General features: G+C 44.5%; 1 protein-coding gene across 3 annotated transcripts; it reads right to left on the bottom strand.

The window, feature by feature from the left end:
- Positions 1-15,492: 15,492 nt before the first annotated feature.
- Positions 15,493-23,206, bottom strand: LOC120660245 (sodium/hydrogen exchanger 6-like). 3 transcript variants are annotated; one of them, XR_005669454.1, is made up of 22 exons: positions 22,753-23,206; positions 21,720-21,771; positions 21,536-21,595; positions 21,361-21,385; positions 21,204-21,289; positions 21,014-21,125; positions 19,969-20,031; positions 19,860-19,879; positions 19,687-19,784; positions 19,326-19,354; positions 18,784-18,815; positions 18,636-18,683; positions 18,496-18,556; positions 18,315-18,412; positions 18,148-18,223; positions 18,030-18,049; positions 17,588-17,685; positions 17,398-17,507; positions 16,964-17,041; positions 16,314-16,411; positions 16,008-16,230; positions 15,493-15,904 (listed from the first exon to the last, which is right to left on the bottom strand). XR_005669454.1 is itself a non-coding variant. In XM_039938671.1 (22 exons), exons 1-21 carry the CDS (start codon positions 22,964-22,966, stop codon positions 16,140-16,142), a joined length of 1,569 nt encoding a protein of 522 aa, XP_039794605.1. In that variant the 5' UTR covers positions 22,967-23,206; the 3' UTR covers positions 15,493-15,904; positions 16,118-16,139. The 3 variants fall into 3 exon arrangements, 2 of the variants coding, with proteins under 2 accessions (XP_039794605.1, XP_039794604.1); XM_039938671.1 differs by having other exon boundaries at positions 16,118-16,230; XM_039938670.1 differs by having other exon boundaries at positions 16,145-16,230; positions 22,753-23,205.
- Between the last annotated feature and the right edge of the window lie 1,896 nt (positions 23,207-25,102).

Raw genomic sequence — 25,102 nt, forward strand, 5'->3', positions numbered from 1 at the left:
CAAGACCACTCGATCCTTCAGCTCCACTACTACCAGTACCACCAGCATTGGAGGTACCTTCAGCATGAGAGGCAGTGGAGGCCTGCTCCTTGGTGTGATGAGTGATTGCCAACACGTGGAGTGGACTAACTGTGTGTAGTCGCAACTCTATGGAGATTGCGCTAGTTCTTGATCTGTGGTGTGCAGGTACATGGATGGCGCGGTGGCAGCGAGATGGTTTGGACAAGAGCGAGGCGCGTGCCGATGCACCATGCGACGGCGTTGCGGTGGCAGAGAGCTCGACAACCATGTGGAGGCGGGAGACCTTACGGTGGCATTGGAGGCCCGACCGGACGACCGTACGGTGGAGAAGGGTGGCCCAGATGCTTGGGCCACTGCTGGGCCATGTTGCGATCCACTCCTGGCGCCACGGCAGGACGGCGTGGAGTTTGTTGGTGGCTCGGGAAAATCCAACGGCTGGGATGCGTCGACGTCGGCCAAGTCGGAGAGAGATGGCGATGGCGTCTGGATGACGAAGGCGCTAGGGTTCCGGCGGGAGGTCGGACACGTGGCGACATCGGGCTTGGTGGGTGTGCCAGAAACATCACGCGGGAAGGTTTGGCGGTTCCTCCAAAACCGCCCCCGAACTCGGTTTCGGCAGTTTTCCCAAAACTGCCCCCATGAAGATTCCAGAAGGATGCATGGTAACATCAGGACGATTGCGTCAGGTCGAAGCAAATATCTTCAAGTTGTCACGGCCGTTGGATGATCTTCAGTGTATCTTTTCCGTTTTTTGCCCCTACGGGCCTTCTAGTTTAATTCCAGCACTTAGGGGTATTTTAGTCTTTAGAGGGAGACTTGGAGGAGAAGAAAGAGAGGCAGGGCAGCAGCACACGGTGTGGATAAAAAGACAGGCAGAGACAGGGGCTCTCCCTCTGCGGGAGGAGCACAACCCTTTTTCCACCTGCTCCCGTCGCCTCTCTCCTTCTCTCTCTGTTCTTCTCCCTTCCTCCTCTAGGGTGAGATTTTGGAGATGGATTCTCGAGACCATGTATTGAATTCGATTGGGAAAGGAGGCCCTATCCTCCTTGTGCCCTCTGGGTGTTTCAATTTCATATGAATTCAATACTCTGTGTTCTCGTGTTTGGGTTGAAATTCAATTCTGCGATTGATTCTTTGGTTGCGCGAGATCTTGGTGGTTCTTAGAGCTCTTTGTGGTGAATTGATGCCCTCTTGCCGAGTGCAAAACTCCTAGGATTCACGAGCTCCTTAGGATCGAAGTTCTTGAGCGTTTCACGCTTTGAGAAAACCCTGTTCTTGCTCGAGTTTTCGTCGATTCCTCTCAAACCGTGGAGTGAATCGTCGATTCCTTTGGTAGGTATGTTCACAAGGTCTTTGTGATCATGCCTGCAAAGTTTGGTGAGATTTAGACTTGATTTGATAGTTCGATCATTAAGCTTTTCCCCAACCGCGGGCTGAAAAATCCGTTCTGGACTCAAAACAGAGCTTTTTCTTAACACTAGATAAACCGGCGCTGTCGAGATTATCAGCGTCAGATCAACCGGTGGATGGGTTGTTCTGAGTTAAGGTTTTTGGCGTTTCTATTGAATGCACCAGTGCTTTAGTCTTTACGAGCATCAGATCAACCAATGTTACTTGTGAGTGTGCTGTTTTTGCTCGTTCAACCGACGCATAGACTTTTCTTATCGTTGGTTAAACCGGTGTTTGTCGTGGTGCGTTTTGTGGTCTCTCTGGACAACTACACCGGTGATTTAATTCGATTTTGTCGGTTCATCAGGAGTAGCACCACCGGTTAAACCGACGCTTTGGTAAGATCTATGTCGGATCAACCGGTGTTAGTGTTATCGTGCTGCAGGCTCTGTATCATCGGTTTAACCGACGCACTCAATTCTGTGAGCATTGGATCAACTGGTGATATATACCTTGCTGGTTCTTGCGCTACTTTTCAGTGTTTGCTTCCGCATTGGTTCTCGTTCGTTCCTAGACGGTGCCTAGGACTCCAGGGTTGGGTGCTCACTTCGGATTAAAGGCCGAACCATCATTTGCGAGAATTTTTATTTGGCTCCCATTCACCCCCCCCCTCTGGTCGCCCATTCTCGGTCCTACAATTGGTATCAGAGCCGGGTTGGTTTCTCTATAGCCTTCTCCGGTTCGAAACCGTTGTGCGACCATGGGTTCTCCCGGCAAACCCCCGTTTTCTGATGGAACCGATTATGACTACTGGAAGGTGCGCATGCGTGCCTATCTCCTGAGTCTAGGTTCCGAAGTCTGGGAGATTTTCGTGGACCCTGACTACGTGAACCTTGCGGTCCGCACGACCGAACTTTAGGTCAGGAGACACGAGATCAATAGCAAGGCGTACAACGCTCTTATCGCCTGTCTCGCTCGTCCTGAGTTCGATCGTGTCAGCAATCTTCTCATAGCCCGGGAGATTTGGGCACGGTTGGCCAATTTCCATGAGGGAACCAACCATGTCAAGTCTAGGATGTATGAGACTCACTGGCGGGAATATGAGAACTTTACTCAGTTGCCGGGTGAGAGCATCGACACCATGTTCAGTCATTTCCAATCGATTGTGAACAAGGTGCGTGCGAACCAGCCATAGGGCACCCAAACCTACTCCGATCATGAGAAGGCTATGAAGCTTCTCTATGCTCTTGATCGCAAGGTCTGGGAGGTGAAGGTCCAGACTATCATAGAGTCTGCTGGCTATGAGACCCTCACCGTGGAAGAGCTTTTTAGCAAGCTCAAGGCTTCGGAGGTGGAGAAGCTCTCTCGAGCTAAGATGGAAGGCAATCATGCTGATGCCTCCGCCTCCAAGTCGATGGCCCTGGTAGGCAACTCTGGAGCTAACTCTGACCCTTCTCTTGGAGGTTTTTGCATGTCTTCTCTTGTGTCTGTGACAGATGAGCAGTTGGAGGTGCTGGGAAACGAGGAGCTTGCACTGATCATCCACAAGTTCCAGCGAGCCTTCAACAACAGACAAGCACGAGCGAAGACCTGCTTCAACTGCGGCAAGACCGGCCACTTCGCCGCCGAGTGTCCCAAGAAGAAGAGTTCCAGGGAGGAGGACGACCGCTCCAGGCACGAAGAGTACCGCGAGCACTGCCACAAGCACAAGAGTGGGCACTCCCACAAGAAGAATGGCGGACGCTCCAAGTGGCACCACGAGCGAAAAAAGAACGTCGGCAAGTACAAGAGCAAGCAGGCGTTCGTCGCCCAGAGCGAGGATCATTCCTCCACCAGCCAGTGCTCGACGTCATCGTCTTCATCCAGCTCCAGTGACTCCGACTCACACCACCGTGGCGAGAAGAAGCGGAGCACCAAGAAGGTCACGGAGGGCTTCACCGGCCTTTGCCTCCATGCTGGGAAGGCGGCCGGCTTCTGCACCATGGCCATCGACTCTGACGCCGACGGGACTCCTTCCACCATGGCAGAGCCAGTACTTCAGCCAGAGCCAAGCTCTGAGGTACGTCCTGAGCACCCCACTCCTGAGGAGTTGGAGGATCTTTACACTGCTCTAGATAATCAGGACTTGATCATTAAGGATGCTAAGAAGCAGTTTAGGGCTTTGAGATAGGAGCTGAAGGAAGTTAAACTAGCTTTAGAGATTGCTCAGTCTGCCCCTATTGTGGAGGATTGTGAGGAGGAGGATGAGTGCAGTCAGTGCATCGGTTTGATGTCGGACCTTTCCGAGCTCAAGAGTAAGTATGATGATAACTTGCTCAAGCTCGAGGAGGGCAAGAAGACCTTGGACGAGCTCAAGTCCCGGCCTACCCTCTTGGGTACTTGTAAGGAATGCCCAGCACTTAGAGAAGAGCTTAAGGAGAAGAATGCTGCTTTGAGGAAGTTGGAGAAATCCACACTAACTAGCTCTTGCTCTGCTGATTGTACTGTGTGCCCAAGCTTGATCTCTGAGATTGAGGAGGCACAGAAGGACAAGACCCGGATGGAGGAGGAGAACTCCCACCTTCGAGAGATTCTCAGTTGGGTGTCCGCCCGCGAGCCTCAGTTGGGCATGATGGTTCAGCAGTTTAAGCGTCCTGATGGTGTTGGGGTTGGTTTTGCTTTTACTCCTGCTGACTTTGTCCAACCCTATGGCAAGATTGGTGAGATGCTTGAGCCGAGTGTGAGTGCACTTTCCTCTTCCACAGCTCCACCAGTTCCTAAGCCAGCACCAGTTAAGGATGGAATTCTCTCTGAGCCACCTAAAGCTCCACCTAAGAATCCAGTGTGGGTTCCCAAGCCTAACCACCTCAAGAACCGACTGGATACACTCCCTCCTAGTGGTAAGCCTATTCCTAAGCCCAAGGTGAGGACTCAGCCCCCAGAGTACCTTAGAGAGCCCCAGCTCCTACACCACAGCCTACACACAAGAGAGAGCCTTACCAGTGTGAGTGGTGCGAGAGGGGTGATCACTTGGCAGAGTTTTGCTTTCGGAGGTTGAGGTTTGAGCGCAGGCAGCCTGAGAGGCGCACTCTGGAGATGTTCCACCAGCCTACAGGAGGACACGCTCCAGCTCAACGTGGGCAGAGGCGGGATGCCAGGCCACGTCGTGTAGGTGGAGGAGGGGGAGGCGGTGGTGGATATCGCGCTCCTGGTGGTGGTTTCACCGGCCCCATCCCACACCGTGCTTTCAGTTGTGGTCAGCGTGGCCGAGTCTTTGGTGGCGGAGGCGCACCACGTTTTCCTCAGCGTGGTGGTCGCCAGCCACAGTTTTCGTTTGAGGATACTTACCCTGCTTTCGAGCAGATGGCATGACACTGGTTTGCTTCTTTCTGTGCTAACCCCAGTGTCGGGCCATTTGCCCGCTCGTTTTCTTCTTACTGAGCAGGACACTCGAGGCCTGGAGAACATATGGCTCATGGACTCCGGTTGTTCGCGCCACATGACCGGGAGTCACAAATGGTTCTCCAGCCTCACCCCGACGAAGGACAAAGAGTACATCGTCTTCAGGGATAACAGCAGAGGAAAGGTATGTGGAGTTGGCGCTATTCGGATTTCTGATGACTTCACCCTGAGAGAGGTTGCACTTGTTGATAAACTTGGTTTTAATCTGCTTTCTGTTTCACAACTTCTTGATGATGGGTATGAGGTAAGCTTCAAGAGAGGTTGCTCGCATGTTCTTGATTCCAGAGGGGATTTTGTTTGCAGCAATGTTCCTCTTGGTCGTGTGTTTCGCATTGACTTCTCTGGATCTTCTTCTAGCACCTCTCACTGTCTGGTGACTGGTCAGTCCTCTGAGCTTTGGAAGTGGCATAGGAGACTTGGTCACTTGAGCTTTGATCTACTAGTAAGGCTCAGCTCACTTGATTTGATCCGAGGATTTCCCAAGCTCAAGTTGGACAAGGACCTTGTTTGTCACCCATGTCGTCACAGGAAGATGGTTTCCCTTCCGCACCCACCTGTGAATCAGGTGATGACATCGCACCCTGGTGAGCTTCTTCATATGGACACTATTGGTCCTGCACGTGTGCGCTCTGTTGGTGGGAAGTGGTACATCCTTGTGATCGTGGACGACTTCTCTCGGTACTCTTGGGTTTTTTTCTTGGAGACTAAGGATGAGGCCTTTCAGTACTTCCGAGACCTTGCCTTGAGTTTACAGAACGAGCTTCCACATGCCATGAGAGCTATTCGCTGTGACAATGGCTCTGAATTGAAGAATGCTCCCTTTGATGACTTTTGTCGTAGCTTTGGTCTTGATCACCAGTACTCCTCTCCTTATGTTCCTCCACAGAATGTCATTGTTGAACGCAAAAATCGGACTCTTGTGGAAATGGCCAGGACGATGCTCGATGAGCATAGGACTCCTAGGCGTTTTAGGGCCGAGGCGATCAACACCGCATGTTATGTTGCCAACCGCATCTTCCTTCGCTCATTCATGAAGAAGACTTCGTATGAGTTGCGGTTTGGTCGGCAGCCCAAGGTGTCCCATCTGCATGCTTTTGGTTGCAGATGCTTTGTTCTGAAGGAGGGAAATCTTGATAAGTTCGAGTCTAGGAGCTCAGATGGCATTCTTCTTGGCTATGCTCTTCAATCTAGAGGCTATCGTGTTCTTATTCTTGAGACTAACCGGATCGTCGAAACTTGTAATGTAACCTTCGACGAGTCCACTCCTTCTTCATCTGCTTCTGTGGAGTGTGCAGGTGACGATGAGTTTGGCCAGGACATCTTCGAGGGTGAGGATGAGCCTGAGGACTTTGAGGGTGATGGTGGTGTCCCTGCGCTGGCTGCAGGCCCACTTCCTGGGGACTCGAGTTCTGACGACGACGGCGGCCCGCTCCCCATAGCTTCGACTACGGCTGATCCACATCCAGCTCAAGGTTCTACCTCCAGGACCCATGCTGAGGGCGGTGGCGAGGTGACTTCACCTCAGCGAGTACACCACCGAGCCCTGCGGGATCATCCTCCAGAGAGGATACTCGGGGACCTTCACCAATGAGTTCAGACGCGGTCGAAGGTTACCTCTATTGCCTTCTGTGCTCACTCTGCGTTTGTAGCCACCTTTGAGCCCAAAGATGTTGGACACGCTTTATCTGATTCTAACTGGGTCAATGCCATGCATGAGGAGTTAGAAAACTTTGAGGGAAACCAAGTCTGGGTCCTAGTAGAGCCGCCACCAGATTGCCACCCTATAGGTACCAAATGGGTTTTCAAGAACAAACAGGGTGAGGATGGGATGGTTGTGAGGAACAAGGCTAGGTTAGTAGCTCAGGGTTACAGCCAGTAGGAGGGAATAGATTATGAGGAGACCTTTGCTCCTGTAGCTTGTTTAGAGGCCATCCGGATCTTTTAGCCTTTGCAGCTTCGAAGGGGTTCAAGCTGTATCAGATGGATGTGAAGAGTGCCTTTTTGAACGGGTTCATAGAGGAGGAGGTCTATGTGAAGCAGCCTCCTGGCTTTGAGAGTCCCAAGTTTCCAGACCGAGTCTTCAAGCTTCAGAAGGCTTTGTATGGTCTGAAACAAGCCCCTAGAGCCTGGTATGCGAGGTTGAGAGCCTTTTTGCTTAAGCAGGGGTTTGTCATGGGATCGGTAGATAAGACATTGTTTCTCCTCAGGTGTGGCACTGATTTTTTGTTGGTTCAGATTTACGTGGATGATATTATCTTTGGTGGCCCCTCTCACTCTCTTGTTTCTAGTTTTTCTGATGATATGAGCAGGGAGTTTGAGATGTCTATGATGGGTGAGCTTCAGTTCTTCCTCGGGTTGCACATCAAACAAACCCGAGATGGCACCTTCGTCCACAAGGCCAAGTACACCAAGGATATGCTCAAGAAGTTCGACTTCGGGGACCTCAGTCCCATGCCGACTCCTATGGGCACTTCTACAGCACTGGATGAGGACACTGAAGGTGTTGCTGTGGACCAGAAGGAGTATAGGAGCATGGTCGGCTTGCTCCTGTTCTTGATGGCCACCAGACCCGACATCCAGTTCGCGGTCTGTCTTTGCGCGAGGTTTCAGACTTTTCCGCACACTTCTCACAGGAACGTTGTGAAGAAGATTTTCAGGTACCTTCGATACACTCCTGAGTTTGGCCTTTGGTACTCTTCTTCCTCTTCTCTTGCGTTGGTTGGCTTTTCTGATGCTGATCATGGTGGGTGTCAGATTGATCGCAAGTCGACTTCAGGCACCTGCTAATTTCTTAGAACTTCTCTTGTGTCTTGGTCTGCCCGCAAGCAAACTAGTGTAGCTCTTTCCACCACAGAAGCCGAATACATAGCTGCTGCTAGTTGCTGCTCCCAGATCCTTTGGATGAGACACACTCTCAGCGATTATAGCCTAACCTATGGAAGAGTTCCTATTTTCATTGACAGCACCTCAGCCATAAGCTTAGAAAAGAACCCCATCCTACACTCTTGCTCCAAGCATATAGACGTGAGGTTCAACTTCCTGAGAGATCATTATGAGAAGGGTGATGTTGAGCTGACCCATGTATCCACTGATAATCAAGTAGCCGACATCCTGACCAAGCCCCTAGAACAAGCCACCTATGCTCGCTTGCGGGGAGAGCTTGGTGTGTGCTACCCATTTTGAGTTGGGTAGTTGTTTTTGTAGTTTAGGATTGATTTTCCTTTATTCTTTGCTTTTTCTTGCATTTTGTGTACATACCACTTTTGCATAGCATTTGCTCATAGGCATTACACTTGCACCAGCTTCTCATGTATGATATCTGCATTTGCTTGTGCCGTGTGCTATGCTATGAGTTGTATATATGCTTTGACTATGTGTAGCTAGCTCCTTTGAATATGTTGTATATTGGCTGTGAGCTTAGCTGTTTTATTCTTTGAAAATCATAAAACATGGTCACCTTCAGGATCTGCTACTAGCATGTGTAGGTTTGTATGCTTATGCTATCTTGTTCATGCTTAATGGCTAGGTCCTTTGCTCTCATATGCAACAAGATGTCCTCTTTTGCTTCATGGTTGCTTTGCAAATTCAAACAGTTGGTGTGTTATAATTGGTGTTCATTTTCAAAAATCCAACATTTGGTATATCATGGTTTGCTTTGTGTGAAAAGATCCAGGTGGGATTGCTTGCACCACTGATCCTGTTCCGAGACTGCTCCTCTGGAGAACTTGGACAAGGCTGTGGATGACTGAGAGTGTTGTCTTAAGCTTCTGATGGTCCTTGACCTAGGCTTGGCACATTCGCTAAGTTAAGCACTTGCAAGTTTTCAACCCCTGGCACCACTTCTTCTTGTTGAGAAATTAAGGGTTTTCAATGGGTATCAAACTTTAATCTTGACAAGTCTTCAGTTGCTTGAGTGGCAGTTGCATACTTGTTTACCTTCTAGTATGCTAGGTCCTTTATGGTGATACTTTTTCTTTTACAAATGACAAATGCTTGCTCATGATCTGTATAGATATATTCTTATGAGCTTCTCCATGCATTGTCTTTGTATATGCACCCTCATATGCTGTGCTGTTTCGACCCTTGCAAATGCTCTTGTTCTGTACTTGGAAGCTCTTTAGGCACGCATGCTTGCACTTCATGGCATATTTCCAGGGGGAGCATCTAGACAGGGGGAAGTATCTTGGTGTGTGCCTTGTCAACAAGGGGGAGAGATTGTTGTTTGGTCTCAGGGGGAGAGATTCAGTCCCTGAGTGTGAACACATCGGGGGAGAGTTGCATAGTGAGGGGGAGCTGCATTTCAGGGGGAGTTTTGAGCTTTGTCATGCTCTTTGCTGGCTGTGTTGAGCCTTGCCTCTTTCGTGAGGGGTCAAGCATGTTTTGGAGTCAGTGCGTTGAGCCGTTGCCCTTGTCTTGGGGGCTGACTCTTTTGGCTTTGCTATCTTCAAGTGATCTTTTCTGGCTTTCAATCGCTGTTGATCACTTGAGTTAGCTCTCCATGTTTTCTATTTCTTTTTCGGTTATCTTTTTCTTTCACTAGTGCCCGTGTGGGGTGTGGTGTTGACAATGCACTCATCAAGGGGGAGATTGAGAGGCAGTGGAGGCCTGCTCCTTGGTGTGATGAGTGATTGCCAACACGTGGAGTGGACTAACTGTGTGTAGTCGCGACTCTGTGGAGATTGCGCTAGTTCTTGGTCTGTGGTGTGCAGGTACACGGATGGCGCGGTGGCAGCGAGATGGTTTGGACAAGAGCGAGGCGCGTGCCAATGCACCATGCGGCGGCGTTGCGGTGGCAGGGAGCTTGACGACCATGCGGAGGCGGGAGACCTTACGGTGGCATTGCAGGCCCGACCGGACGACCGTGCGGTGGAGAAGGGCGGCCCAGATGCTTGGGCCACAGCAGGGCCGTGTTGCGATCCACTCCTGGCGCCAAGGCGGGACGGCGTGGAGTTTGTTGGTGGCTCGGGAAAAACCAACGGCTGGGATGCGACGACGTCGGCCAAGTCGGAGAGAGATGGCGATGGCGTCTGGATAACGAAGGCGCTAGGGTTCCGGCGGGAGGTTGGACACGTGGCGACATCGGGCATGGCGGGTGTGCCAGAAACATCACGCGGGAAGGTTTGGCGGTTCCTCCAAAACCGCCCCCGAACTCGGTTTCGGCAGTTTTCCCAAAACTACCCCCATGAAGATTCCAGAAGGACGCGTGGCAACATCAGGACGATTGTGTCGGGTCGAAGCAAATATCTTCAAGTCGTCGCGGCCGTTGGATGATCTTCAATGTATCTTTTCCGTTTTTGCCCCTACGGGCCTTCTAGTTTAATTCCAGCACTTAGGGGTATTTTAGTCTTTAGAGGGAGACTTGGAGGAGAAGAAAGAGAGGCAGGGCAACAGCACACGGTGTGGATAAAAAGACAAGCAGAGACAGGGGCTCTCCCTCTGCGGGAGGTGCACAACCCTTTTTCCACCTGCTCCCGTCGCCTCTCTCCTTCTCTCTCTGTTCTTCTCCCTTCCTCCTCTAGGGTGAGATTTTGGAGATGGATTCTTGAGACCATGTTTTGAATTCGATTGGGAAAGGAGGCCCTATCCTCCTTGTGCCCTATGGGTGTTTCAATTTCGTATGAATTCAATACTCTGTGTTCTCGTGTTTGGGTTGAAATTCAATTCCGCGATTGATTCTTTGGTTGCGCGAGATCGTGGTGGTTCTTAGAGCTCTTTGTGGTGAATTGATGCCCTCTTGCAGAGTGCAAAACTCCTAGGATTCACGAGCTCCTTAGGATCGAAGTTCTTGAGCGTTTCACGCTTTGAGAAAACCCTGTTCTTGCTCGAGTTTTCGTCGATTCCTCTCAAACCGTGGAGTGAATCGTCGATTCCTTTGGTAGGTATGTTCACAAGGTCTTTGTGATCATGCCTGCAAAGTTTGGTGAGATTTAGACTTGATTTGATAGTTCGATCATTAAGCTTTTCCCCAGCCGCGGGCTGAAAATTCCGTTCTGGACTCAAAACAGAGCTTTTTCTTAACACCGGATAAACCGGCGCTGTCGAGATTATCAGCGTCAGATCAACCGGTGGATGGGTTGTTCTGAGTTAAGATTTTTGGCATTTCTGTTGAATGCACCGGTGCTTTAGTCTTTACGAGCATCGGATCAACCAGTGTTACTTGTGAGTGTGCTGTTTTTGCTCGTTCAACCGATGCATAGACTTTTCTTATCGTCGGTTAAACCGGTGTTTGTCGTGGTGCGTTTTGTGGTCTCTCTGGACAACTACACCGGTGATTTAATTCGATTTTGTCGGTTCATCAGGAGTAGCACCACCGGTTAAACCGATGCTTTGGTGAGATCTACGTCGGATCAACCGGTGTTAGTGTTATCGTGCTGCAGGCTCTGTATCATCGGTTTAACCGACGCACTCAATTCTGTGAGCGTCGGATCAACCGGTGATATATACCTTGCTGGATCTTGCGCTGCTTTTCGGTGTTTGCTTCTGCGTTGGTTCTCGTTCATTCCTAGGGGTTTCTTGTGTTGGTGTAGCTTGCCAGTTTCAAGGGCAACGACACCGGCAACTTCGTCAAGCTCTTCTTTCTTTTTTCATGTTGCCCTAAGGGCAAACGGGGTGCAGATCCCGAGTGTTGTGCCCAAGTTCGGTCTGCAACACAGCCAGGGCGGCTCTTGTTCCTTGACGAGCACCATGTCTGGCGTTCTCTTGGGCGTGGTTGGGGATGTCCCGCAGGAGATCGTTGATGGTGTCACCCCTGGCATTCACCGCAGTAGCAGCGGTGGCTGCCCTTGGTGAAGGATCTGGATCTAAGACTCCAGAGCTGGTAAAGACAGGAAGTAGATGCATCAGATGAAGAATGCTGGAAAATGAGTTGTCAATTAAAGGATTTACCTGCTAACCTAATGTCGGCATTGGCTGACTAGGCTGGAACAACGGAAGTGTTGCCTTCAGCAACCGATGGTGACACCCAGACTGTGTCTAGGCAAGCTCGAGATGCCCATTCTCCGGGTTGCCTCGAGTAGAGTTCACAAACTCCATCCTTCTCAAAGAGATGGCGCTGGATGAGCTCTCTGCTGCTCTCTGTAGAATCACAGGAAGAACTCGCCAACGGGGCGGGAGGTACTCAATGCAGGAGCATTAGAAGCTTCATCATCCTTGAACAAGATAGATATAAATCAGAACTTTGGTGAACTGGAAAGAAAGATCAGCAGATTCCTCACCCATGCGATGAAGAGGGGTTGGCGCTTGGTTCGAGGGACCTTCCCCTACGTGCTTGTTGCACCCGGCTATTGCTAGTAAAGATGGAAATTGGGGTTTTTTCTTGAGGACAAGAGGAGATGTGGCAGCCGATGAACCTTGGTCTATTCGCCGTACCAATGACCTTTATTTATAGAGGCCAAGTAGGAAGGTGAATCAGCTGAGGAAAGGCGGAACGTTGTGCCCTTAAGTTTAATGGAAAGATAAATCAAGGGTAAAAAGATAGAAGTCGGACCGCCACGCTGCAAACGAGTGGCAGAGAAGAGGAAGAGCCACAGGCAAAGAAGGATTTTGACTCGCCGCCTGCATGGGATGCGAGTTGCCAACTCAATAGGTGCGCTGTTGGCGCCCACACGGAAGGAAAATCGTGGAAGCTCAAAGGAATTTTGGAACAAAAATATATTTTTAATTCAAAATTGGGTACATGTGTTGACACCATTTTTCAGAACATGTCAATCTGAAAGTACAAAGCGTGTAGCCGATGGAAGCAGGCCGGTGCTGGAACAGAGAGGAACGAGAAGCATGTTGGGCCTATGGGCCGAGAAGGCTTCCTAGCTGATGGAGATGAGATGGAGCTGGTGGACTACGTCCGCGAATTCTCTTAGGGTTTTAATTTAGGTATTTCTTTTTTTAAGAGTCAAGTTGTACATTTGTCGTGATGGATAAGGAGTCTAAGGCTAGAGTATAAATAACAGACCTACGAGTCTTGTAAACTCGATCAACCATAGCCAAATAAAACCCTTTACATTATTTGCATCTACTTTTCATGTTGGCGACTTTGCCAAAAATATAGTTAAAGTAGCTTTTTCCCTTTACGAGTTCTTCTCAGTAAGCACGGCTGCATCGGTTTCGATCTCTGTTTTGGTGGTAAGTTCCTAGTCGAGGTGCGTAGATAGGCAAGCTTGACGGCCCATCCGTTCTTCCTCAATCTGTAGGGCTCAAGTTATCAAATACTCCCTCCGTATTGGTAAAAGAAGTCGTTTTGGACAAGGTTTGAGTCAAACATTGGGAATATAAATCATCAATAACTTTTAAGTTGTTGAGTTTACAAATGTGAAAATTATATGAATAGATTTATCTTGAAAAATACTTTCATAAAAGTTTACATATATCACTTTTCTATAAATATTTTTAAAAAAATAAGAGGTCAAAGTTGTGTTTTTGAGACCGTGTCGCTGTCCTAAACGACTTCCTTTACCAATACGGAGGAAGTATTTTAGATCTTAGGTTTATATTGCATCGCTTTTACCTAGATTTAATTTATTCACGAGTTATTTAACAAAGTTATCAACTTGTTAGATTAATCCGCTTAGTCTAGCTTGTTTTTAGCTTTTATCACAAGTTATCAGTAATTGTTTAGATCTTGTTAGGTTAATCCATTTAATCTAGCTTGTATTAAGTTTTACCACAAGTTATCCGGTCTAGATATATTCTTATCGGCTTTTCATTGTGATTCAACACCATAGCCGATTGGGTCTGGATCTAGGTGTTGTTCCCAAGCTGTGTTACTTTAAACACGGCTTGTTTCACTAGATTGGTTGTTCCAATAGTCGATTGCTGACATCATTGATATCGACCGGGTAGCCGATCCTTGGAATTTAACGTTTACCTTCCTTGTCAATTGCAGGTCAAATTGACTGGCACGACAGCGCACACCACACGCGCCGATTTGGGTTCGGTAATACGGAGTGAATCAGATTTCCCCGGCCTTAGCGTACATGGAACGCGAGGATCAGACTGGCGGATTTTTGAGTCAATAGCCGCAAAGACCAACATAAACATAAAGTTGATGCTCCCAAAAGGATCAAAGCTTTTAAGTGCAACTGAATTCCATCTAGCTAGTGTCCAAACATATCATCCACGCTTTGGGGTCTAGGAAGTCCCCAAGCTGCATAAGCTGTAGCCCAACCTAGGCGAGCGAATCGACAATAAAAAAACAGATGGTGTATCATTTTATTCTCATGACAGAAGAAGAACTGCTCGTTACCTTGCCAGTTCCTTTTGGCCAAATTATCTTTTGTTAGAATAACACCTTTCCGAAGCTACCAAAGGAAAAATTTGAGCTTGAGAGGGTTTTTTAATTTCCAAAGGCGCTTGTTAGTATTGGGGACGTTTTGATGAATCAGACAAAGATAATGTGATTTTACTGAAAATTCACCGTTTTGATCTAATGTCCAAATAAATTCATCCTCCTCCTAACTTAAAACGACAGTTGTAAGACGTGAAAGGAGATTATTCCACATCACTAAGTTGTCGCCAAAAAGATCCCTCCGCCAAAATACATTAGGTGAACATGAACATGGAAGCAAGTGTTTGTTACAAATGTGGTAGCCCATTTTGCAGACGTTTAAAAACAGGGTGGGCACTGTGCCCGGTGAGTCTGGCAGCTTACAATATGTTGGAGGGGACTGGAGCCTGGAATGGCTAGCAACTCGACAAGCAAAGCCTCTGTTCTGGCTTATGTCCATTCTGTAGGAGGAGATGGAGAGCATCTGGAAAATGGAGGGAGGCGCTGGGTCTAGGCTAACAAGGCAGATGGATAATCCCGTGCAAGGGAGGTTCAGAGCAGTTGCTCAAATCACAACTAGAAATTTTTTGTTACGACCGTGCCATTTTTCATTAAGAGGGGAGAAGAAAAAGTCACAAGCACATGAGTTCAGGCGCATGGGTCCTAGACTCATCAACTAAAGTTCCAAAGAATTATATTACATGGTCAACAAAGTACCTGGTCCTGTATAATGGCCGAGGATAATTAAGTATATCAAGGGCTATTGCCGATAGCAAGCTGGAATCAGCGACGAGCAATTGTGGACCAAGAATTGAGGACCGACTGCCTCATAGTGCATAAAATGACTAATCAACAAGTCAGCCATTCGCTTGCAACTCTAGGCAAAAATCACGAATCCTGTAGTGACTAAGGTTTTAGGAGATTGAGAGCATCTGAAAATGGAGGGAGGTTTTCAATCCTTATATAAGCAAGGTAACGTGCCGTAGACAACGAGATATAGATTCGCACTTCTCTTTAGGAATGATGACTCTAAACTAAACTAGCAGAGCTCATAGCAGAAAACATGATATCTCGGTCTTCAGACTTCAGTTTCATAAACATTTTCTGTTCCATTAGGCAGGATATCATGTCTTCATTAGGCAGTTCCATTTTCTGTTCTGTTTAAGATAAAGGGGCTAGCCCCGTTTCATAAACATGTTTATGTTCCCCATTCTCATTAGAAAGTGAGTGTGCCACTAAACTAACTCCTACAAAGTAGAGCAGAACTTCCCAGAACAACCTTTAGTTGACTAGAAGCTCAATTCTAGACCATTCATTGCATTCCACGAACCACCTTGTGATTTTTTACTATAAGAGTTTTTTTTTATTCCCACATGGTCCAGTTGGATGAATGGCACTGTACTTCAGCCAGTGAGACTGCCTGCTGCAATCTGCCACTTTACGATCATAATGTCTGGGTTATTAAAATTAACATAACGTAAAGGCTACAACCAGACAAATTTCCAGAAAAACCCTGCATTTCATCTGGAGCTCCACCAAGTTCTCAAGGAGGCCTAGAGACATATATACATGCGGCCCGGCTATCCTCATCCCCATAAGAGTTGATTTGAGCCTTATGATTTCTGACCTACGGTATACAGATATCTTCTGCCATATGCTACTCAGGTAAGGATGCTCCTATACTTGAACACCATCATGCCATCAGTTGTGCTCCGTGTATTTAGCTTGATAGGTGGAAGCCCAAAATCTGTTATTGATCATAGAATCTTACTCGCCGGTTTTGGGGTTGCCCACCTGAAACAAAATCAATCAGATATGAATAAACAATCTAAGAAATAGATGGGTGAATCAATGTTTATTGATAGAATAAATGCACATCATGAAATGCTAACTAAACTGAGAAGATGTAGCAGACACCAGATTCCGAAGATGATAATGCCGTACAAGTAACAAGTTGCACACAAATTATTGATTTATATAGCCTGGGTTCGATCTCGTTTACTTTACATTTGATAAGCAAAATAAGTCACTAACTGAAGTCATCGTCGTCGTCATCGTCAGTCTGGCTGGTGAAAAATGGAGTCAGGTAGTTTTTGTCAAGGGCAGTGAATGACGTCGTGCTGCACCATCAAAAGAAAAAGAAAAGGTTATGCAATTGTTTGCATGATGACTTGTAAGCAAATGGAGACACAAAACAAATTACCTTTTGTGAAACTGTTTGAGTTTCATTCTCAATCCTCCCCCAGATGATGTACCTTCTTCATAAGTTGGAGGCATGAAACCATTGTTGTCTTCATAAGTCTGAGAATGGTGGAATTTAGAAATGAAGTAACTTCAGATATATTAAAAGCAAGGAAATAGCATGACAATAATAGAGCAAAACAACCAAAAATGCACACAAATGCATGAAATCACATGTGGATAAAAACAACCAGACTTTCACTAAGCACCGGGTCTCCTCAGCCCGAACCTAGTGTTAACGAGGACGACAGATAAACAATCAGACTTTCGCTAATCATATCTACAAACCCATCTCTTTATCCGTCATTCCGTCTCCTAAATCAAAAATACAATAGTCAGAGTGTGTTCAAGCAAACTGCCCGCAAGTTTGCAGGATGCACCCAAGTTGAGTGCCATTCACTCAATTTTGTATCAAGAAGATTCTTCCATGCATAATTGTAAAGTAAAATGCAATAACTACTTTAGAGTCAAACTGAATGTTTATGCGCCCATAACTAAATATGAATTCATTAGACTCCCAATACTATATGGTATATACTGATCATAGTCATACAACTCACACACATCTTTTTTTTTTCTCAGAGAAAAAAAACACATTCAAGCAAGCCTTACTTCTATTGATGGGTTTTCATCTCCAACAACATCCAAAGCTTCAAGCATAGTTCCCGTCGACCCTCCAATAAGAAGTACCTGCATGATTAGGCGTAATCAGTCAATGAAATTCAGTATACTTGTGAAGAAATTGTGGTAGTTATGTTACAGGAAGCCCATGACTCCAACCTTTTACAAAGAAAATATGTTTGTTTGATGGAATGTGCATGGCAGTTTGATTAGTTGCTAGTTTGCTACTGACATTTAATAAATGAATTTGCAAAAATGTATATCTTAGCTTTGCAATAGGCATCAGTAAATGCTACGGGTCAAATGCACAGCCGTAACGGAACAACAAGCCTAGGGCATTATCTTAAGGAACACTGGCAAGTGCCATATCTTTGTCTGAAGTGTGCTTTGGTTAAAACTAACAAGTGCCAAAAATAAGCAAGTACCGTCAACACAACAATGGCTGTAGTGGTGGTGAATATTGTTTTTCCATGTCCTTCAGGAAGTTCATGCACAGATTGGAGAGCAAGTGCAAAAGCCATGGCCCCTCTAAGCCCTGTTTGTCCAAAAGTACCAGTGAGCATCATAAAAGTGTCGGTCACATGTACAAAATTATATAACTGTAATGGCACTAACCGCTAAACCAAAGTGCTTTCTGATGCTTTAGAGGAATACGGCGATGTTCTGGCCTAGACATGTTAACCAAGTATGCACAAGAAAAGACATTTACAGCCCTATACATCAAAAAGATGCATTAGTTTATCTTGCGAAAAGAAAATAAAAAAAATATTACTCCACATATTGGATATAAATTCCTCGACAAATGAAAGTAGTAAGCCTGCAGCAGCTATACAACCCAGGAGGCTTAACATGTACAGAATGGATTAAATACTAAGAATATATTATTTTTCTAGAGTAGTGCCATAGATGCACAACAGTAAAGCATGAGCCTCTCATCTAAATATCAGTATTGGTATTGCAAAATGATAAAATTATCAAATATCCCAAAACAAGCATCGTTACAAACTAGGGAGAAATAAATACAGACATGTGAAGTGAAGGGAGATCATAGCAGTACCTTGCAACAACTATAAATATCTTTTTTTGAGTAAGTCAAGGAAGCAAAGTTAAAATAAATAATTTAAGGGTCACAACTGGTATTATTCTTTTGTTAAAAAGAGGACTTTTAAGGATACAATTGAAAAGAAGATGAAGCCAACATGTGACCAGCTATGCTCTTCCATGGCAATATCGAAGCCCATATAAATGAACCTAAAAGAAAATCAGGAGCAGCCAATATGGTACAGTGTATGATTATATTTTCTAATTAGGAAATTAGTCAACTACAAGTTCTGATGCTTACACAAATGTTTCAGCCAAAGATGACAGTAAGTGGAAAAAGGCAGAAACAAAGCGCTGTGAATTGTCTGAAAGATTGGAGTATGTGTAATGCTTCATAACCTGACGATAGATAAGAAATTATGTCAGGCTTAGCCACAAGATAAACATCAATGGTATAATGCAATAAATTACATAGCGCTTACCATTCCCGTGAATAATATAGAAACAATCCCTGACAACCCAAGTCCTTCGGCTAACATATACCTACAAATAATTCGCAAAGTTTCGTTGAAACAAATCTCCAGAAGGAAAGAAAGGTATTGAAGTTTAGAAGTTTGCTTACGAGAAATATGGAAAGAGAACAAAAAGGCAGCACTCCAAATTTTGCAGACTGAAACAGTAAACAAATCAGCAAATTAAGCATTAGTAACATGTACCAATAATAATAAAAAAAACTGGAACATGAAAATAGGCAGTATGATGTGGCTTACTTGTCAACATCCAATCCAGCATATTTGAAAAGGTAATAAGTGGTCAAGGCTCGCAAGATCATATAGTAAATGTGCAGTAGAAAAAGAAGTTATTGCCTAAATGATCCAATCTTACATCAGCCTAAGATCATATAGTAAATGTGCAGTAGAAAAAGAAGTTATTGCCTAAATGATCCAATCTTACATCAGCCTTTCTAGAAGCAAACACTACTGACTCACTAACTACTCAAATGTATTAGGCGCCAAGAAAAATAAGGCATCTTACTTTAAAAAATAGATTGTATGCCAATAAGAAGAAAGAATATAACATGGTGAACAAATATCACTCTCTAAGAATATAGTGTGATGAACTGATGAACAAATTGCTGTCTAAGTTGCCTAAGACAAGATACTTGGATAATCAAATGTGCTCCACAACGCATCTGATGCAAAAGCAAAAAGCACATTACACTGAAGCAACAGAAATTGTAAAATGTGTATATAGCTATCGCATTCATGTGTAGAAACAACATTTTGCATTTAAGACAAAGGAAAAAGGATATAAGAGCAGAGATAAATCCAACTCCTACACCTGCAAATCAAGATATGGAGTGAGTATATAATCCGATGAATGAATAATGATGGAGAAAAAACTAAATCAGAAAGAACCAAACAATGAGACAAATGCTGCAGCAGATTCAGTTGAAATGAAATTTGCACCTAGACTATCTGTGTCCCATGAATTGCTTATTTTTAGTTTCAGCATGACATCAAGCCGTAGATTGTTAAAAAAATGGTAAAAAACAGAAATTTCCCAGAACTAAATATTGCAGCTGTGAAGTGCCAAAACTCATAGCACACAATTGTTAACGACACAATTTCATAAACTTTAGGTGGCAACCGAATTTGGAGCAGAAGTGCAACCTGATGACATTGAACCAACAAAGGTTTCAAGGAACTGGAGAATCATCATAAAAAAGTTCTCGCCGACTGCTGCATGACTTCTGACTGATGACATTGTCCTGACGAGAAGCACATACATAAGCAAGAAACACATGGCTTAAAAAAAACAAATCATATCATAGCCAGAAGCAAACCTGTAAAGAGAAATTGCCATCTGTCCATTCCAAAGAGGGAGACAGGTAGGTTAGTCACAAGTACAAGCACTGACTATTCTTGTGCACTGGAAAGAAGCAAAAAACAGACCGCATCATTCAAAACAGATTCTCCAAACACCAAAGCATACAAGTTAACATCAGAACCCAGTTCCTGCATAGAAACAAATTCAAGAGTTTTGTATTGTCAGTTATGGACAAAATCTTCAGCATCAGACATTTGCCACCTTCAAGAAATATTCCATTAAATTTGTGTCATGGGTACCAGTGGAACAACAGACTCTGGTTAATGAAAGATGGTAAGACACTGCTAATTGAATATGTAGCAATGGTGGCATAGCAGAACTTCACTATACTAAATGAAATCTACAATAACTGTACAGCTAAAGAAGATTTCTATTCTGATGAAACAGCTTCTACTGATTATCATGGATTTTCATGTTGAGATTTACAACTACAGCAAATGGTCAGAACGGTGAGAGAAAATAGTGTCACTAAGATTTTGATGCGCTTTTTATCAAATAGTGGGAATATGAGCCTTTTCCTTTCCAGGTTTAACCACCCAGGTACGATGTGTAGAGTCCAAGTCATTTCTTGGTTATTTTACGCTGCAGCTTAGGTTGCTATCTAAGATCCAATTGCATAAGCTAATATTTTATTTTAGCAGTTAGCAGAACTTTCTACGAATTTCATGGTGCAATGTTCTAGACTTCAAGGAAAATATCTAGTAAAAAGATTCATATATTAGACTAAAAAATAATGGGCTGCATAATTGGGCCAGTTACACTTCATAATGGCTACCAGGTCGGGATGATCAAAATAAATACGAAATACCTCTTTATAACCCCAGCATAATCTTTAATGATAGCTAGAGTGAAGAGCGTACTTTAAAAATCACTAACAGGTACCAATAAACGATAACATGTAATGTTTCAGAGAGGAGTGCAAACATTGGAATTTCTTCAAGGAACAGAACAACTTAAGTTATTGACTAGTTAAATCCTCACCAAATTTGCATTAGTCCCACAAAAAAAATCAAAAGAAGGCCAAATCATTTTCAATAAAATGGCTTACATGATGACAGCAAACTATGAGTTCAAACTTCAAAAATGATAAATGAACACAAAACAAGGTACCTGGAATATCGATAGCACTGTGACAGGATCGGTTGCAGATATAAGGGCACCGAACATAAGGCACTCAACCAGTGGAAGTTTATACATTAGAAATGTCAGTCCGCCAAGATAGCTGCAGCATAATAAAGAATAGACTCAGGAAACATAAGATTTCAGCAAATCTAGCAAACAGAGTTTGTTAATTGCTTACACAAGAACCCCTGTTACAACTGAAGCAATCAACGTCCCAAGAATGGCGAAAGTTACGATAGCCCCAAAGTTTGCAAAGAATGGTTTCTGTAAACCAGCGAAGTGATCTTAAAAAGTAGCTTAGATAAAGAAAAATCTAGCCATTGTGAAGTACTTACCGGAGATAAGCTGAATCCTGATTGAGTATATTGAAGTCAAGGAATACAAATTTAATATTCAAAAGGAAATACTCCAGTAGGGATGCTTATGAATAAGAATTAGGAGAGGTAGTGGACCTTTCTTTTATAAAAAAATCAACAGTGGTAAGAGAAAAGAATTGCAAAAAAAGGATATAATATTATCGGAGGTAATAAGAACAGGAAGAAGAATTCTTCATGGAAGTTGAACCATGTCCTGTAAATTGAAGTAAACAAGAAAATCAATGGATAATGCTCAAATCATATGCAAATCTAAATTACTCATGATCATACAGATATTCAAGACGTATAGTACATCAAATTGCAAAAAAAATACAAACCTAGTGTTGGTCTCTGTATTTGAAATGTTAGCAAGGCCACCAACAACTAGACCTGCAATACAGACATGATGCTTGCATATTTAGAATGCCTGTGCTATGCATGAAAAAATAAAAATTAATGCAACAAATCTAAAGGGAACCACCAATTTAAGAAGGCACAAAAAGAACAAAAAATAATGAAGACCCCACTTTATTCTCCATACATTTTGTTTTACTGGTTGGCTAACTTGAGTAGTTGGCTTCACATAAGCACATTTTCTATACAAGACTACTTTCCAGAGGTTCTCATTGAACAAACAGAAGCTTTTGCAAGCAAATCACCACACGAAGTGGTGCAATTGAATAACTTTACTGCTGAGCAAAGTTTCTTTTGTAATTTGCATACTGCTATCATCCACAATTTGATAATGAATCTGAGTGCTGAATTTTGTCAGCTCATAACAAATACCAAGAAAGTATTTTTAAGTGATTTTTGGTGACCAAGCAATTGGCAACACAGAGAAGTTACAAAATAAATATTGACATAACGATGGCATCTCGTGTTAACATTAAGCAGCTACTTTAGATTGTAAAGGAGACTTAAGATGTTGCCCCGAAACGTTAGGAATTATGTGCCGGACACAAGAGACTGACTTATAAGCTCCTCAAACAAGTACTGATGAATTGATCTGCATATCAAGGAACATAAGTGCAGATGAAACGATCATCAGACACACTCTAATCCTGCAGGAAACAAAATGAAGCATGCTTAATGAACTTGGGAGCAAAGACCACTAGCATCTAAAATCACCGTCCAGAACAAATCGATTACGTGCGACTGTCTACACACTAGGACAAACATTTCAGCCTCTACTGCCCCTAAATTCCTTACCCCTGCTTAAAAGTGATCGTCGCTCTGGGAATGGTCCATTCGACCCTCTTACTTCCCGAAAACCATTCCCCGTGCCAGTCCATTAGGAGTCATCAGTCATCACTAACCAAATCCAGGCGGTGCGGCCAGGGAGCTAGGGTTTGGTGCGCAAGGCCAACTTACCGATGAGGAGCGAGGCGCTGGCCTCGGGCAGGTAGTAGAAGCGGTGGCGGCGCAGGACGTGCCCGAGCACGAAGGAGAGCACGAGCATGGAGATCTGCAGCAGGATCCCCACGCCGGCCACCTGCTGCTCCTTCCCTGGAGGCGCTAGGGGCGGCGGAGGCGCCAGCCCGCCCGCCGGCGGCGAGGCCGAGGCCAGGCTCAGGCCCAGCTCCATCGCCGTCCTGAACCCCCGGCGGTGGCGCCGGACCCCCCTGGTCTCGCGCGGGCGCGGTGCGGTCAAGGGCTGGGGGCGGAGGAAGAGGTTCTAGAATCTAGAGGAGAGAACGCCGGGGAGAAGAATCGGGGGTGGCGCGGGGAAGCGGGGGACGACGGGGGTGCGCGGTGGGCCCGGGATTCCTGGGCTTACGACGCTTGCTGCCTCGTGCTGCGCGGAGGGTCGTTGTCGCCGCCGCTGCTGCTCGATCGATGCTGCTGCTTGGTGCATGCTGGATTTTCAGCTTGGTTTTTGTCTCGTTCGTCTTTAAAATGCAACTCTCGTTTCATAAAAAGTTAAATAATTTTAAATTTAACTAAATTTGTACTAAAAATTATTAATATTGTATCTCGAAATATATTTAGTATAAAATATATTACATAATTAATCTAATGATACTTATTTTATAACATAAATAATACTATTTTGTATGAATTTAATCAAATTTAAAATTATTTGATTTCTCATTAAGCAAAATTTGCATTCTTTTTAAGACTAAAAAAGGGCGTATCCAGTATCGTAGGCTTCCCGCACTGTGCGAGGTCTGAGAAAGAGCTGTTTTTAAACACCAAGCTTTACCCACACAAATTCTTTTTAAGACTAAGTATTAATAAATGAAATGGAAAGTCCCCGGTCCTGGTGGAATGGGCTGGAAACTATACATCACCTTGCGTGCTTGTACGGAGACGAAATGGTCAGCTTTGGTGTTTGATTTTTTTTCCTTCAGCAAACATACTTGAATTTCTAGTTAAGGATACCGGAGAAAGTACATGAACACATACAAATACAGATACGTCAACACAGGATATAGAGGACAGCTATCCCGACCTAATAGCACGAAGGCCCCTAGAAAACAAAGAAAATGCAAGCAAATCCTTGGACCAACTGCAGGCCGAATCCTCCCCAAGCCGTCGCCACCGGCCATCGCCGGAAGACGAACTCCACCCACCACAGGTCGCCAGAGCTCCATCGCCGGCAAGCTTTGAGAAGAGCCACGGTAGACACCCGCCCCCATAGGCGAGATGGAGCAGACGCTGAAGTGTTTGAATTTTTTTGAGATACGGGAGAGTGAGAACGAAGTCTCTTAAAAATATCTTGGGAACTCTGATGAGGAGTGCATACTTTTATGTGCACGAGAGAATGGGCCGGAGAACTTCTTTGGTGGTGGTTGGAGGATATTACCTTTCTATTCAACTATAATTTAATGACTAAAGTCCATCACTGATCCCTAAATTTGTGTCGTTGTGTCATCCCAGTCCCTAAACTCACAAATCGACCGTTCAACTCCTTAAATTTATTCATCCGTGTCATCTCGGTCCATAAACTTGTTCCTAAACTAGAAAATCAAACGTTTATGTCCTCAAATTTGTTCAATCATATCATTTCGGTCCCTAAACTTGATTTTGAGTCTCATATGGATCAAAACAAGGCGATCTAAAATCTATATATCAAAAAGTAACTGATAACTTTTTCATATGAACTTAAATAAAGATAAACTTTATATTAAAATGGTAGCCCTTGACGTAATCTACAATTTTGTAGTTGAAATATTTTTGAATTAAAATTGTTTATGGTCTCAAAATATTGTTGTAAGTTTATAGGTTTTGAAATTTAAAACTTAAAATTAAATTTTGGAACTCTAAATAATTTTAATTCAAAAATATTTCAACTGTAAAGTTGTAGATCGCGTCGAGAGATACAATTTTGATATAAAATTTGTCTTCATTCGAGTTCATATAAAAAGTTATAAATTATTTTTTAATATAAAAGTTTTAGATCGTCCGGTTTGGACTTAGATGAGACTCAAATCAAATTTAGAGACTGTGATAATACGACTGGACAAGTTTGAGGATCTAAACAGATGGTTTATAAGTTTAGGGACCGGAATGACACAGTCAAACAAGTTTGACGACCTAAACGATCGATTTACGAATTTAGGGACCGGAATGACACTATCAAACAAGTTTAGGGACCGGTGACGCACTTAACTCATTTTTTTTAGTTCTCAAATTATTTTTACTGAGTTCTGGGTGCTTTCACGCTCAACTTCTGCCACTCTGCCAAAATCATATATATCATCAAATTTGAAACAGAATA

The sequence above is a fragment of the Panicum virgatum genome, chromosome 2N, assembly GCF_016808335.1.
Source record: "Panicum virgatum strain AP13 chromosome 2N, P.virgatum_v5, whole genome shotgun sequence".
Taxonomy (NCBI): domain Eukaryota; kingdom Viridiplantae; phylum Streptophyta; class Magnoliopsida; order Poales; family Poaceae; genus Panicum; species Panicum virgatum.

What these genes read in the sequence shown, in the direction of transcription:
- LOC120660245 (XM_039938670.1), bottom strand. Translation starts at nt 22,966, where the DNA reads ATGGAGCTGGGCCTGAGCCTGGCCTCGGCCTCGCCGCCGGCGGGCGGG. An exon ending in TTATTACCTCCGATAATATT is followed by an intron (nt 21,386 to 21,535) that starts ATATCCTTTTTT and finishes ACTTCAATATAC; the next exon opens with TCAATCAGGATTCAGCTTAT. An exon ending in CAGCCATTGTTGTGTTGACG is followed by an intron (nt 17,042 to 17,397) that starts GTACTTGCTTAT and finishes CTAATCATGCAG; the next exon opens with GTACTTCTTATTGGAGGGTC.